This window comes from Capra hircus, chromosome 18 (assembly GCF_001704415.2).
Source record: "Capra hircus breed San Clemente chromosome 18, ASM170441v1, whole genome shotgun sequence".
Lineage (NCBI taxonomy): Eukaryota > Metazoa > Chordata > Mammalia > Artiodactyla > Bovidae > Capra > Capra hircus.
Genome location: NC_030825.1, coordinates 62,763,756 through 62,780,896, shown reverse-complemented (window position 1 = coordinate 62,780,896; position 17,141 = coordinate 62,763,756). Strand labels below are relative to the sequence as shown.

The 17,141-nt window shown below is 45.7% G+C and overlaps 1 protein-coding gene across 1 annotated transcript; it reads right to left on the bottom strand.

The window, feature by feature from the left end:
* LOC102191827 (cationic amino acid transporter 3) lies at window positions 2,169-7,887 on the bottom strand. The gene is given in 12 exon segments (XM_018063030.1): window positions 2,169-2,346; window positions 2,512-2,620; window positions 2,893-3,059; window positions 3,258-3,457; window positions 3,634-3,736; window positions 3,834-3,973; window positions 4,143-4,356; window positions 4,512-4,624; window positions 4,836-4,944; window positions 4,947-5,006; window positions 6,771-6,929; window positions 7,518-7,887. Coding segments are annotated over 12 exon segments (1,839 nt in total). The 3' UTR covers window positions 2,169-2,251.

Below are 17,141 nucleotides of genomic sequence, written 5' to 3'. Positions count from 1 at the left end.
CCACTAGACCATCAGAGAAGCTCCTAAAAGTATAACTCTTGACATAATACATAGTTACCTGAGTTTCTTTCCCATGGGGCAATCTCTAGTTCTTATTGGAAATAAGTACAAGAAGGTGCTTCTTATGTGCAGGCTCATATTTTATTTCTTCCTCTATTTGTTAGTTATATCATAGTACTTTCTTTGTAAAGATTCACCTTACTACACACTTATGAAGCATGTAATTTTCTGTATGCATATTTAGCTTTAAAACATTTACTTAAAAATTATACAATAGTAAAGTCATTGTGTCCATTGGCAATAAGTACTAAATATTTATACTAAATACTAATAGTTTCTGGTCTTACATTTAGATCTTTAATCCATTTTGAGTTTATTTTTGTGTGCGGTGTTAGAAAGTGATCTAGTTTCATTCTTTTACAAGTGGTTGACCAGTTTTCCCAGCACCACTTGTTAAAGAGATTGTCTTTACTCCATTGTATATTCTTGCCTCCTTTGTCAAAGATAAGGTGTCCATATGTGTGTGGATTTATCTCTGGGCTTTCTATTTTGTTCCATTGATCTATATGTCTGTCTTTGTGCCAGTACCATACTGTCTTGATGACTGTGGCTATGTAGTAGAGGCTGAAGTCAGGCAAGTTGATTCCTCCAGTTCCATTCTTCTTTCTCAAGATTGCTTTGGCTATTCGAGGTTTTTTGTATTTCCATACAAATCTTGAAATTATTTGTTCTAGTTCTGTGAAAAATGTTGCTGGTAGCTTGATAGGGATTGCATTGAATTTGTAAATTGCTTTGGGTAGTATACTCATTTTCACTATATTGATTCTTCTGATCCATGAACATGGTATATTTCTCCATCTATTAGTGTCCTCTTTGATTTCTCCTAGAGGAGAACATAGGCAAAACACTCTCAGACATAAATCACAGCAGGATCCTCTATGATCCACCTCCCAGAATTCTGGAAATAAAAGCAAAAATAAACAAATGGGATCTAATTAAAATTAAAAGCTTCTGCACAACAAAGGAAAATATAAGCAAGGTGAAAAGACAGCCTTCTGAATGGGAGAAAATAATAGCAAATGAAGCAACTGACAAACAACTAATCTCAAAAATATACAAGCAACTTATGCAGCTCAATTCCAGAAAAATAAACGACCCAATCAAAAAATGGGCCAAAGAACTAAATAGACATTTCTCCAAAGAAGACATATGGATGGCTAACAAACACATGAAAAAATGCTCAACATCACTCATTATTAGAGAAATGCAAATCAAAACCACAATGAGGTACCACTTCACACCAGTCAGAATGTCTGCGATCCAAAAATCTGCAAGCAATAAATGCTGGAGAGGGTGTGGAGAAAAGGAAACCCTCCTACACTGTTGGTGGGAATGCAAACTAGTACAGCCACTTTGGAGAACAGTGTGGAGATTCCTTAAAAAATTGCAAATAGAACTACCTTATGACCCAGCAATCCCACTGCTGGGCATACACACCGAGGAAACCAGAATTGAAAGAGACACATGTACCCCAATGTTCATCGCAGCACTGTTTATAATAGCTAGGACATGGAAACAACCTAGATGTCCATCAGCAGATGAATGGATAAGAAAGCTGTGGTACATATACACAATGGAGTATTACTCAGCCGTTAAAAAGAATTCATTTGAATCAGTTCTGATGAGATGGATGAAACTGGAGCCGATTATACAGAGTGAAGTAAGCCAGAAAGAAAAACACCAATACAGTATACTAACACATATATATGGAATTTAGGAAGATGGCAATGACGACCCTGTATGCAAGACAGGGAAAGAGACACAGATGTGTATAACGGACTTTTGGACTCAGAGGGAGAGGGAGAGGGTGGGATGATTTGGGAGAATGACATTCTAACATGTATACTATCATGTAAGAATTGAATCGCCAGTCTATGTCTGATGCAGGATACAGCATGCTTGGAGCTGGTGCATGGGGATGACCCAGAGAGATGTTATGGGGAGGGAGGTGGAAGGGGGGTTCATGTTTGGGAACGCATGTAAGAATTAAAGATTTTAAAATATAAAAAGAAAAGAAAATAAAAAATAAAACATTTTAAATCTTAAAAAAAAAAAAAAACTAAATACTTTCCACCTTCTCAGTCCATAGAGGCTCAAAGTGTGCCTTGAATTAGCAGATACCTCCAGTGTATGGAGGGGTCCACACAGCATCTATTTCCTTTGGCTAAGATGCTTCATCACTAGGGGTGTTTTAGTCTGGAGTCTGGGAGCTGGAGGCTGGTGTCTATGGCTCATTGTTCTCCTCCAAGCTGTGTCGGATCCCATATCCAAAGTGTATGGCAAATCCTAGTAGGAAAATGAGACAATAGAAGAAAAACAGAGGCTCTCCTGACTTATGAATGCCCAGTAAGCCTCCTATTATGGCGTATGACACAGTTTAGGGAAGAGGTGGTTAGAAGAGGATTGAGTTCAGTCACTCAAGAAGCCTCTTCACCCCAGACAGTCACTCACCAATGGCATTCCAGATGCCAAAGAGGGTCCAGGTCCAAGTGCTCATCTGCATCATCAGATAAAAGTTCACAAAGATGCTGACCAGTGGGAGGACAGGCAGAGCAGGGACCTTCAGGCAGAGTCAGCTCATCCCTGGACACAGCCCAGACGTCGGAGAGGGAGACCCTTCCCCACATGGGCGAGACAAGTTCAGTCCAATTCAGGCTTTGTGTTCCATGCCTATTGAGTCTGGTTTGTAAGCACTGAGTGTGGATCAGGGAAGAGTCCATTGGTTTCAGCCACTCCCCTTTTTTCTTGGTCCAGCAAAGGATGTTTAGACATCAAAGCACACAGACTTCATTCACTCAAGGTGGATACTTTGGGCACATAAGGTCACCTTACCCTGAACGTAAGAGGACTGGGGCTCTGGGGCTGCCTCCAGATGATGGCCGTCACCCCAGTGATGAGCAGCAGCAGCAGCACAGCCACTGTTGTGAGCACGGGGTCTCCAGAGAACACACCTCTGGGCCACTGGGCCAGGACCAGGCTCAGGATGGTCAGCAGGAAAACTGCAAGGGTCAAGGAGGAGGAGAACAGGCTGGACCCAGAAGCCAAAGATGTCAGGACCTCGGGTCACACCCCTCCCTGAAACCACCAGCATCAGGAAGGGCCATCATATCTCCCAGACCCCTTAACTGACAAAATATGCACTCTCACTCCATCCTGTCAATTTCAGAACATGAATAAAGGGAAACCCCACTGCTCACCAAGCAGGAAGGCACATCCGTAGACAATCTGGGCAGATTTCTGGGTGGGGGTGGTGCTAGTAGGGAACCACAGGCTCTTTAGAATGTTTGAGGTTCCTGCTTCAGGTACAGAGTCCAAAGGACTTCCTACAGGTACAAGCTCCATCTCAGTTTCTTCTTCCGTTCTCTCATTCTTACTTAAATTCTGATCTGGCTGGTACCTGAATTAGAGGTTTAAAGGCAATATTAACAGCAGCCACTATTCACAGAACACCAGATTGTCTATTCCACTTCTTTCTTTTCTGAACAATCAGAAGGCAGCATGAAGACACAGACCAGGATTACCTCCCCATCTTCCCCATGACCCCAACCCCCCAATTTTGTAGTGGGGTCTCACCTGAGAACAAGGACCGAGAAGGACACCATGGAGTAAGCAAGCAGGGACGCAACTGCCATGAGGTTTGCAATGTGGCTGAACTCAAAGAGTAATGCCATGATCCCTAGAATGGGGGAGCAAAAATGGCAGGGGTGGGATTAAGAAACCACTGGAACTGCACTTAAGGGAAATGGATCAAGGAAGGAGCGAGTTTTGTTCACCTGCAAGGCTTCCAGAAGACATGATGGCCACGACGGGAATTTTTGTGTGGCCATAGACCCGGGCAAGTCCCCGGAAAAGGAGCCCGTCCTCTGCCATTGCACGGATTAACCGAGACATGGGGAACATGTCACCCAGGAGGCTGGGAGAGAAAGTGGAGACACGTGTGAGGACGTGGAGAAGCAGGGGAGACCAGGGCATGCACTCCCTAGTCTACATGGAGCAAGATGTCTTTCCCTCTTGTCTCTCAGTCCCACGGGCTGGGGTGCATGAGCATCTGACAGTTGACGGGGAGAAACCCGGACACTAACCTGGACGTAAGAGCACAGAGGACGCCAACAGCCACCACATATCTGGCAGGGCCCCAGCCAACATGGAGAAAAGCCTCGGGCAAGGGGCTGTGGTGATGAATCTGGTAGTAGGGCACCATGAGGGTGAGCGCCGCGGAGACAGCGAAATATGCCAAAAAGCACATGAGAAGTGAGATCAGGGAGATGGACCGCTGAGGCTTTAAGTCTCTTCTCCCTGCAAAAGAGGTGGAAGCAGCAGGCCAGGAAAACGCCGTGGGGTGAAAGCACAGAATTGCCTAAAGCAGGCTAACCTTCTCCCAACCTCTGTGCCCAAACTCTGTGCTCAAACTCTGTCCAAACCCCCCATGGGACACACGGTGACCACATTACCTGTAGTGGTAATGGCAGCAAAACCGACAAATACATAGAAACACGTAGCTGCTCCTCGGAGACCCCCCTCAAAGTCAAAAGGCACAAACCTTCCAGCACCTGGAGGGACCAAGCTGTGGTGGGAGGAGCAAGAAAGAACGTGGGTGAGGTGGGTTCAGCCATCACTTCTGGACTCTTCCCTCAATACCACAAACTCTGGAAACCCACCATCTGGATCCACCAGCCTGGGTCTCTTTAGTCCCCACCAAATTCTCAGCTCTGACTCCCCTACACACACACACACACACACACAGACATTAATATGACCAAGGGTACACTCCTAACCTATTTGAGAATACAGCTGCGGCCAATGGGTAGTCCTGTTCCGTGAGCTTCCAGTTGTGCAGGTCTCCCATAATGAAGCCAGAGATGATGATGAAGCTGAGAACCAAAAGTTGATGACTGTGAACACTCTGTAAACCCAGGCTGACTCAGGAACTCCCAGAGTGAGTAGTACTGCAGGAGAGATGGAATATGAGACACGCACAGTAACTAAGTCCATAGAGCCAGACAGCAGCCTGGGGGCTGGGGGCTGTGGGGGTGGGGTGGATGGACCGTGATGCTCAGTGGATACAGGGTGCCCTTCAAGGAAGATGAACATGTTTGAAACTCGATGCAGGTGATGGCTGGACAACATTGTGAATGTACTAGCACCCCTGAATTGCACCCATAAGATAGTTAGTTTCTTATAATTAAATTTTATTTGTATTTGTCTGGGCTGAGTCTTCGCTGTGGCATAACAGAGTCTTTAGGTGTGGCATGCGAACTCTTAGTTGCATCAGTGGGATCGTAATTCCCTGACCAGGGGTGGAACCTTAGTCCCCTGCAAGGGGAGCAAGGAGTCTTGGCCACGGGACCACCAGGAAGGTCCTAATAGTTCATTTCTTATTGTGGCGATCATCTCACATAGGCAGGTCTATCAGGTCATCACTGTGGGATTTCCCTGGTGGTCCGGTGGTTGGGAGTCTGCTGGCCAGTGCTGGGGACAAGAGTTCCATCCCTGGTCCAGGGACATTCCACGTGCCAAAGAAACTAAGCCCATGTGCTGTAACTATGGAGCCCGAGCTCTAGAACCCGTGCTCTGCAACATTAGAAGCCCCGCAAAAGGAAGCCTGTGATTCACAGCAAAGAATAACCCATACTCTCTGCAACTAGAGCAAACCTGTGAGCAGCAACAAAGATCTAGTACAGCCATAAAAAAAAAAAAATCACATTGCACACCTCAAACTTACTGTGCTGTATATCAGTTATATCTCAGTAAAGCTGGGGAAAATAGCAAAATGATAAATTTATGCTTTATGAATTTCCTCTGAAAACAAAAAAATCTTTGGTCTCAGTACCAAGACTAAAATATGTCAGTCTAAGTAAATGATTTTCACCTGGGATTAAATTTTATTCCCCAAACATTTGGCATGGTCTGGAGACATTCCAATTGTCAGAACTGGGGGAGTGGATTTCACTGGTATCTAGTAAGCAAAGGTCGGGGGTGGCACTCAGCATCCAACAGTGATTTTTTAAAACATCCTGAAATCACAGAACAGCCCCCCTACCAAGGAAGGAACCGGCTATAATTGTCAAGAGAGCCAAGAGTGGGAAACAACCCCCCAGATCTTGCTTTCCTGCCTCTCATTGCACAGACAGCCCTTCCAGTCCTAATCCCCACTCCCAAATCTTTCCCAACCTCAGCTCCTCTCCACGCCCTCCTCAGTCCATTTTTTTTAAAAAAATATTTTATTTAGTTAGTAATTTGGCTGAGTTGGGTCTTAGCTGTGGGATCCTTTGTTGTGACCCAAACAGCAAAGTTTGGGAATCAGCGGATAAAGAATCCGCCTGCAGTGCAGGAAACACAGGAGACATGGGTTCACTTCCCAGGTCAGGAAGATCCTCTGGAGAAGGAAATGGCAACCCACTCCAGCGTTCCTGCCTGGAGAGCCCCACGGACAAAGAAGCCTATTGGGCTATAGCCCAAAGTGTCGAACATGACTGAGCAACCACACACACACACACACACACACACACACACACACACACACACACACACAGATTCTCCAGTTGTAGTGTGCAGGCTAAGGACTTGGACTTAGTTGTTCTGCGGCACATGGGATCCTAATTCCCCGACCAGGGATCGAACCTGTGTCCCCACATTGCAAGGCGGATTCTTAACCACTGGACCACCAGGGGAGTCCCCGCATCCCATCTCATATCTGACCCCTGACTCACCCGCAAGCAGCAGCACCAGGCCCAGTGCGAAAAAGTCTGCATACATGGCCAGTAAGTAGGGCACATGCAGAGGGACAGTTCCCTCCAATGCCTGGGAGACGCGGTCCCCAGTGAAGCTGTCAAAGGCGCACCTCCAGGCGTGGGCTGTGCACGCAGTGGCTGCAGTAGCAGAAAAAGGAACACTCACAGACAAGATTGGAGCCCTAGTAAGCGCCAGCGGATGCATTTTGGAGGAAAAAATAGACAAAATATATAAGCTCAAAGATTTTTTTCATGGGGTATCGAGAGCAGACTGGGATAATTCACAAAATAGGTCCACTATTTAATATGTTAGGAGGAGATCAGTGTTTCACAAAGAAAGAAAACAGGGAAGTTGGACCAGGAGGGCTAAAAGATGAGGGATGAAATTTTAAATCAAGTGGCAACCCCCCCCCAAAAAAAAAATCATTGAGGCAACAGCTGAGCAAAGACTCCAATATAATGAGGTGATGAGCCTGTGGGACACGCCTCCCTCCCACACGTGCCCAGTTTCCTTTCCTTCTCATTCTTAGTCCAATTATTTAAGGAAAGCAGGAGAGAGCTGACTAGAATGAAGTTGTGGGGTTTTCCAGCCATGGTTACCCATTTCCCCCCAACAAGTCAGGTAACAAAGTGCCCATGAATGAGACCACAATCCCATCTCCCAGTTTCCTGACCTTAGTCCCCACACCTTTCCCCCACAGCTGTCGCCTGATCCCAATACCTCACCAATTAAAAATAACAGTATGATGTTCCAGCCAACGACAAAGGGCCAGAGCTGTCCCATCATGACGTAGCTGCAGACATACGCAGAAGAGGAGCGTAATACCCGGGCGTCGAACTCCACATAGCAGAGCCTCGACAGCAGAGAAGACAGGCCGGCCACCAAGAAGCAGACGACAATCGCTGGTCCAGCTACGTACTTGGCCACTGCACCAAGCACGATGTACAGGCCGGCTCCCAGGTTCCTGCCCACACCCAAGAACACCAGCTCTGTGGCGCTCAGATGAATCTTGAGACCGTCAGACTCCTTTATGGTGTCTTGCCCTTGCCTGTGGACCAGCCTCTGACCAAACTGACGAACATACTGATGCACCATCCTAGACATAGTTGAGGAGGCTACAATCTGTTGAGAAAACAAGACACAGAGTCATCAAGACTGCTTATCCGTCCTTGACCCTAGGAGTTAAAATCCATGAAGTTTTAGAGTGATGAGGGACAGGTGGTAAAAAGACACATTGGGTAAGTGCTCCATCTCTGAGCTTTGAATTCTTCAAACATAAAGAAACCTCTTAATGTGTTTCAAAATTACTAGAAAGAATGTTTAAAGAGAAGTGATGGGGAGCAGAATGCTGCTGCTGCTGCTGCTAAGTCACTTCAGTCGTGTCTGACTCTGTGCAACCCCTTAGATGGCAGCCCATCCGGCTCCCCCGTCCCTGGGATTCTCCAGGCAAGAACACTGGAGTGAGTTGCCATTTCCTTCTCCAGTGCATGAAAGTGATAAGTGAAAATGAAGTTGCTCAGTTGTGTCTGACTCTTAGCAACCCCATGAACTGCAGCCTACCAGGCTCCTCCATCCATGGGATTTCCCAGGCAAGAGTACTGGAGTGGGGTGCCATTGCCTTCTCCAGGGGAGCAGAATACATCTTCTCAAATGTACCCCTTTGATGGGTTGACTGTTTTGAGCCGAAGGCAGTGAAGACCCAGGAGACTCAGAGAAGCTCCTCGCCTCTCCCTTAACTGCTCAAAATAAGGTAATCAGCTAGTGAAGAATCCGCCTGCAATGTGAGAGACCTGGGTTTGATCCCTGGGTTGGGAAGATCCCCTGGAGAAGGGAAAGGCTACCAACTCCAGTATTCCTGCCTGGAGAATTCCATGGACTGTATAGTCCATGGGGTCGCAAAGAGTCGGACACGACTTAGCGACTTTCACAAGGGACCTACACCAGGAAGAGAGCTATCACCAAAGACAACTGTTTCTTTCTAAAAGGATTGCCTGCCTGGAGTGGCAGACATTTGTATACCAAGCACTTGGTCTCTTTTGTTGCTGTCATTCAGCCGCTCAGTCATGTCTGACTCTTTGTGACCCCATGAACTGCCGCACACCAGGCTCCTCTGCCCTTCACTATCACCCGGAGTTTGCTCACATTCACATTCATTGAGTCGAAGCTGCCATCCAGCCATCTCATCCTCTGTCATCCCCTTGTCCTCCTGACCTCAATCTTTCCTAGCATCAGAGTCTTTTCCAATGAGTCAGTTCTTCGCATCAGGTGGCCAAAGTATTGGAGCTTCAGCTTCATCATCAGTCCTTCCAATGAATATTCAGGGTGGATTTCTTTTAGGATTGAGTGATTTGATCTCCCTGCCATCCAAGGGACTCACAAGGGTCTCCAAAGCATTTTTTCTTCCCATCTTCCTGTGGGTTCTCTTCCTCCCATTTGAAGCCCCAGATCCCTACTCCTTTCTCCTTAGCTCAGGAGAAGATATGAGCCTCAGTTGTTTGAATGTCTTGAGTCTCAGAATTTCTATGGGGCTCCCCTATGAAGCAAATTGAATCTCCTAATCTGTCTTTTTCTTTTTTTGCTGCACTGGGTCTTAGTTGCAGCACGCAAGATCTTTCGTTGAGGCAGGTGAACTCAGTTGCAGCATACAGGGTCTAGTTCCCCAACCAGGGATCAAACCCAGGCTCCCCGCGATGTGGGCACAGAGTCTTAGCCACTGGACCACCAGGGAAGTGCCTGTCTGCCTGCCTTATGACAGTTTAATTACTAAACCAGCCAGAGAGCTTAGAAAAGGACATTTCTGTCCTTACAGAAGCAAAACCTTTCGGCACAGTGCCTGATTCAAAGTATCTGCTTAATGGGCGTGAAATGAGTGGATAAGAATGACGATTTCTTGGTTTTAACAAAATCAACCAGTTCTTCCATTTCAAATCCAGCTCTGCTATTTTTTAGCTAGCTGCTATTGCACGTGCTATATACGAACTTTGTCCTGCTTTTCTCTCTACCACTGGGAAAACTGTCCTTATGATCATTATTTCCTTGTGTCTTAGATAGGGATGAAGTGACTAAGGGGCTTGGTGATCAGAAATCATAGACTCCACCTGTTTCCATGATGAAGATCGTAAAACCTGGTAGCTTCCTGTTCTATTGCCTGAAGAGTGACATGGAATAGGGACTCTGCTTTGGGGGAGAAGGAGATGGAATTTGTAGGGAGGGACAGACTCAAGCCCAGCTCAGTCAAAGCATCACAGCAGAGTGGTCTCCCAACTAACTGCCTGGAGGGACGAGGAACTAACCTTTACTCTGAATCAGGAATGACAGGACTGTTTCCGGCTGCTTTGGGGCATGAAATGTCCCTTCACTACACTGCTCTGCAGGGCTAGGCTGACCCAGTGACCACAAGTCACCATCAGGGGGCTTCCGCCCCTGATACTCTGAAGTCCAAGTTTAACATTTTGATTCAGAGCAAGCATTCAAAGAGCCAGGACATCTGCATATCTGGATTGATGAGAACAGGACATTCTGAATTAGAATCTTGGCTCCCTCGAACCAGCATACTGTGGCCTTTGGAACAAGGCCATACACTGTCTCCTGGAACCTGTGCAGGAGAAGGTCTTTCTTGGCTCCAAAATGGCTGGCTGGACCAAAACCCCTGTGCACCGGTGAGTAGGAATGTAAAAAAAACTAAAAATGGAATTACCATATGATCCAGCAATTCCACTGCTGGCTGTACACCCAAAAGAACTGAAAATAGGATCTCAAAGAGACACTTGTACACCTATGTTCATAGCAGCATTAATCACAATAGCTGAAAGTTGGAAGCAACCCGGATGTCCATCCTCAAAGAAATGGATAAACATGATGAGGTCTATACATGCACTGAAATATTATTCAGCCTTGAAAACACTGGCATTTCTGATACACGCTACAACATGGAGGAAACTTGAAAACATTATGCTGAGACATAATACAAATATCGTATGATTCTAGTTCTATGAAGTACTGAAAGCAGTCAAAATCATGGAGGCGGAAGTAGAATGGTGGGAACTTGCCTGGTGGTCCAGTGGTTAAGATGGCTTTGCAGTGCAGGGGAGACTGGTCAATTCCCAGTCTGGGAACTAAGACCCCACATGCTGTGGGGCAGCTGAGCCTGCAGACCACAACTACTGAGGCCCGTGTGCTCTGGAGCCCTCAAGACACGACTACAGAGTCCTTGCGTCACAATGAAAGATCCCGCATGAGGCAACTAAGACCAGGAGCAGCCATGTAAACACATTAACAAAAAAGAAAGTAGAATGGTGGTTCAGTAGAGGGAATAAATAGAAGTCATCATAAAATAAATAAATAGGAGTTATTATAAAATGGAGACACAGTTTCAGTTTTACAAGATGAAAAGAGTTCTGGAGATCAGAACTCTTACAATGTACATAACACCTAACATTACTGAACTGTACACTTAAAAATGGTCAAAATGGAAATTCTCTGTTATGTGTATTTTGCCACCATTTAACAAATTGCCACTAATGCTGAATAATGTAGTCAGCTTCACAGAGTTGCTGGGTGTAGCAAACCCAAAAGTAATATACTATAAATCACCATAAGTTGCCCCTCACGAATACCCACTCCACGAAGCTCAAGTTCCTTACAGTTGTCCCCGTATCTTCAGATGAGGCGCCCACAGACACGGAGGGCAGACGGTATGTAGAAGACTGAAATGGGGGTCCACCCGTCCATTCACTGTATAGGGTAATTATTAATATGGTTTGTACATGAGTCAAAAAAATAGGCTTAGATCATCAGGACACAGGTCCAATTATCCTCCATCCCCCACACACACCTTTTTTTCACACACACTCCCAGCTCCCAGCTCTTGCTTTCATTGGAAAACGGGTCAGTCAGGGGCCAGGCTGACCCCCCCACCCTACATTCTTGGATTGCAGGGGTCTCTTTGGGAGGATGTGAACTCAGCACCCAGTCTCCCAAAGAAGAGGGTGACCCCAGACTTACTGGATCCTTGGAGCAGAGCCTGGAGCTCTGGGTCAGTCAGGGAGGCTGAGGGTAAGCCGTGCAGGGCTGGAGCTGAGCCATCTCCAAGAACCGAAGCGGGGAGTCCTGAGCACAGAAGACAGTCCTCACCCCTGGGTTGTTGGGGTGGAGATGGAGCTGGGCGGGCAGGGAGCATCTGCTGTGTTGCTATCAGCCCTGACTCTTCTGTGGTTACCCTCGGGGGAGGTTCTGAGAGGTTTATTTTATTGTGGTAAAACACACATAACATAAAATTGACCATTTTAACCATCTTTAAGTGTCTGATCCAATCATATTAACTACACTCACCTTTTGTGCAACCAAACTCCAGGACTTTGTTTCATCTGGCAAAACTTAACCTCTGTACCGATTAAGCAAAAATTCCCGTTTTCTCCCTCAGTTCCTTGAAACCACCCTTCTACTTTCTGTCTCTGTGAATCTGACTATAGCAGGCACTTCATTCTGCGGAGTCCTACGGTATTTGTCCTTTCCTGTCAGGCTCATTTCACTTAGAAGAATGTCCACAGTTCCCTTCCTTTCTAACGCTGAATAAACAGCACACACCATATTCCTTGTACACACTGCACTATCCATTTCTTGATCAGCGGGCACTTGGGTTGCTTTCGTGTTCTAGTTATTGTGAATAATGCTTCTGTGAACATGAATCTACACATGTCACATGTATGGTTTCAATTCTTCTGGGTACATCCTCAGAGGTAGAATTGCTGGGTCATATGGTTTTAAGATTTTTATCTGCCTGTGATGGAGAAGATATTCACATATTGAGGTATGGGGAAGTCATTTTGGCTTATCCATGGTTCAGCCTGAACTCTGTGTGAATTAAAACAGCCTGTCAGCCCCTCACAGCACATCTGCTTTAACCACTGAGGTAAAGAACGTGTGTTTTGAAGATAAATATGAGTAACTCCCTTCTCACAGCGTCCATGTTAACACTCCCTGGAAGATAAGGTTCCCTCCCCAGACACCAGGAAGCTTCGGTCTCGCTATGAACTAGGTCTGTCTCTTTTGAAATCTTGACAGAATACACCCTGTCATGTTGATGTATGTCCTTTGCTTGGATGAGGTAGAAGACTGTGCTGGACCCCACGCTTCAGCAGAGCAGTTCCTCAGAGCTTTAGGGACACTGTCTCCCTTGAGGGCCACAGTTTGCCTCAAAGAAAACTCTTTCCTATTTCAGTTATGTACTTTTCATTGATCATTTCTGTGGACACTTGAATTCATTTGATCAAGGACCGTGAGAAATACGAGCTGTAAGACTTGAGATCCCATTCACCCCTGCTCCCTCCCAGTCCTCTTACATGACTTGACTCCCCACAGTCTGCACCCGACCTGAGACACCCCAGTGTGGGGACCTTCAAGCTCAGCTGTGCCCCAACCAGGAGAAGGCAGCTTAACATCTCTAATGTGAATTCAAACAATGCAAGGCTGGAACAAGCACCATGCCTGCATCCAGCCTTGCACAAAGGGACGGAAGAGGATGTGACTTGGTCCACTTCTTGAAGGAGCTGTTTTCCGGGAGAGCTGAGTACACACACACACACACACACACACACACACACACACACACATAGGTGGCGCTAGTGGTGAAGAACCTGCCTGCCAAACTACCAGGGCAGGAGATATAAGAGACAGCGCTCTATCCTTGGGTAAGGAAGATTCCCTGGAGAAAGGGATAGCAACCCGCTCCAGTATTCTTGCCTGGAGAATCCCATGTACAGAGGAAGCTGGCTGGCTATAGTTCATGGGGCATACAGAGTTGGACACGACTGAAGTGACTTAGCGCGCGCACACACACACACACACACGCATATATTTGTGTGTGTGTGTGTATGTGTACATAGCTGTGGCCGGCCAAAATCTTGGCTTTCTCTGCTCACTGAAGCTGAAAAAAAATATATGGAGACCGACTATGGAGGTAATAGAAAGGTGGCTTTAATTCTCAATTGGCAGAGAAGGAAATAAAGTAGGTTCATGCCTCAAGAACGGTGCCTCCCCTCCTAACCCCTAGAAGTATAGGGGTTTTTTATAAGATGAAGGCTCGCAGTCAGGAGTCAGTGAAGAGGAACCAAGATGGTAGGATCTTGTCTTCTTCCTCTTGCATCCTTTCAAAACCCATCACAGGCTGGCGTCAGTAACCCAGTAATTGAGTCTGGCAGTTCAGTGGGTCTGCGGCCTTCTTTCTGAGACGTAGCAAGGTGAAAGGAGTGTCGTAAGGGTAAGCAAAGGGTAATAAGTGTTAAGTGCAGAGTCAGGGGCCAGAAAAGCAAAGCCAGTTATAGACATGCAGAGTTAGGAGCAGTTAAAGTTAAAAAAAAAAAAAAAAGGAATGTTTAGGCCTGCTCACTGTTTTCTTTTTTCTTCTTTTTCTCAGGAAAGGGAAAGAGAAAAACGCACTCCGCTTTTTCCTTTACACTGCCACATACCCAGCAATGGACTTGCTACATCATATGGTAGTTCTATTTTTAGTTTTAAGAGACACCACCATACAGTTTCTTTCTGCAGTGGCTGCATCAATTTACACCCCTGCCTACAGTGTACATGGGTCCCATTTTGTCCAAATCCTAGCCAGCTTTTGTCATTTCTGTCCTTTTTGATGACAGCCGTTCTGACAGGTGCAAGATGGCATCTCTCGCGGTTTTGATTTGCGTTTCCTTGATGATTAGCGCTGTTGAACATCTTGTCATGTGTCTGTTGGCCACAGCATTTCCTCTTTGAAAAATATCTATTCAGTGCTGCTCATGTTTTAGTCGAGTTGTTTGTTTGTTTCTTTGATGTTGAGTTGTATGAGCTGTTTATATATGTTGAACATTAATGTAACATTTGCAGATTTATCTTCTCCCATTCAGCAGAAGAACTGACTCACTGAAAAAGACCCTGATGCTGGGAAAGATTGAAGGTGGGAAGAGAAGGGGATGACAGACGATGAGCTGGTTGGATGGCATCACTGACTCGATGGACAAGTTTGAGCAATTCCAGGAGTTGGTGATGGACTGGGAGGGCTGATGCTGTAGTCCATGGGGTCACAGAGTCAGACATGACTGAGCGACTGGACTGAACTGAAGTGTTAGTTGCTCTGAGTCATGTCCGATTCTGCAATCCCATGGACAGTAGCCCACCAGGCTCCTCTATGCGTGGAATTCTCCGGGCAAGAATACTGAAGTGGGTTGCCATGTCTTCCTCCAGGGGATCTTCCTGACGCAGGGATCAAACCCAGATCTCCCACATTGCAGGCAGATTATGGTTTCGACCAAATAAGAGGCAGGTAGTGCATGTAAGTGCTTCCCAGGTGGCACTAGTGGTAACGAACATGCCTGCCAGTGAAGGAGACAGAAGAGCTCTGGGTTCCATCCGAGTCAGGAAGATCCCCCGGAGGAAGACAGGGAACCCACCTCAGCATTCTTGCCTGGAGAATTCCACGGACACAGTCCACGGGGTCACAAAGAGTCGGAGACGACAGAACGCTAACACTTTCACTTTCTTTCTGGGGAACAAAGATACCATATGCCGTGGAGCAACTGGACGGGAGAGCCACAACTACTGAGTCCACGTGCCACAGCCGCACTCCATGCACTGAAAGGAGAGATCCCACATGATGAATGAAGATCCTGCACACTGCAGCTAGGACCCAAAGCAGCCAAATGAAAAAATGAAAAAAAAAAACCACAATAGCACAGCCCTGTGGTGTGGAAGGGCCAGGATTCTGCCCTGCCCATTTGAGATATATACAATGATACTTTTAAGCTATGTTGCAGCTATCGAACACCCCACCCACGTAAAACAAGTTAACTGTACACTTCCCATGAACACATAGACCCCAGACCAGGTGGAATCAGAAAGTTGATGATGCTCATTCCCAGTGACCTCACACCAACCCATCAGAAGAATGTCTATTAGCTCATCATGTTCTCCTCTTTGAACAATTATTATAAACCTCCTCCTACCCCTTCCGTGTCAGGACACATGGTTTTGAGGGCATTAGCCTGCTTTTGCCCCCTTGGCTCTGTCTCCACCATTCAGTTTGGTACTTGGTTACAAAGCCTGGATTTAGGCTACCCGATCACATTGTATAGCTACCCGGGGCAATCTAATAACTTGTACTGCTTCTTGACCTCCTTCTCTCTACTCCCATTGTTCCAACCAACAATCCTATACTTCATCATTACCAGCTTTTAGAATGTCCATACTCTAAATTTCAACATTCTGTTCGGCAGCAACAACTTTTTATCTTGTCTTTTTACTTTCACTTCCTGTCCTAGAGTCTCACTCAACTATAACCATTTATCAACCACCCATCACCTAAACCCCTTTCCCCTACTTCTAGCAATGCAGTTTCATTTTTCAGTTGAGAAGTTTTCTGGATCAACTCTACTGTGTGACTCTGAGTTTATAATAGAAAAAGAAAAACAATCATTTACACAATGTTACCCTATGTCTCAATGAAGTGGGGGAAGAGATTTTTTTTTAATGATCATTTTATTGATATGCACGATCTACTTTATCTGTTATTAATCTCTTTTTTAAGAGTCTACATTGTCTGATAGTGAAATAACCACCCTAGCTTTCTGCTGTTACTGTTTACAGTGTGTCTGTTGCCTTCCTTTTCCTTCCAATCTGTTTGTCCTAATATTGCAAGTGTAACTCTGGACACAATATATAGTACCTGAGTTTCCTTCCCATGAGGCAGTCTCTGGTGCTTTTCCTGCAAAGAGCCAGAAGCAGGATCTTCTTACCTGCAGGTTAATATTTTGTTTCTTCCTCTGGATATTGATTATATCATGGTACTTTCTTTATGAAAGTTCATCCTGCTACACATTTGTGAAGACTGAACTTTTCATTATGCATATTATGCTATTAAAAGTTTATTTAAAAAATATACATGTACAACACCAATGTGATTTTGTCCACTGCCAGTAAATATAGAGCTTTAAATGCATACATCATCACAGTCTGTCAGGGAACGTTTAATTTTAAGGATTCCTATATGTTGTTTTCTGTTTCTCAAGGGCCTTCTGTTCCCTATCAGTTCCTGGAACACAGGAACGAGCAGAGCTGCACCCAGTTCTTAGGACTGAGGTCATGAGGCAGAACACATACATGGATTCCTTTCAGTAACCTTTTTACTTTTTTGTAAAACTACTTAGTCATCTTCCTATTTCCAATACATGGATTGTCTTCTGGCCCTGTGACGATTGCTATTCCCTAGTTACTGTTGTTATGGACCTATGACTATTGTTATTCCCTTAGTTACTGTTAAGCATCTGGTTTTGGTGTTTTTTACTCAACTTTTTTTTCTGCCTAAAGCTTCC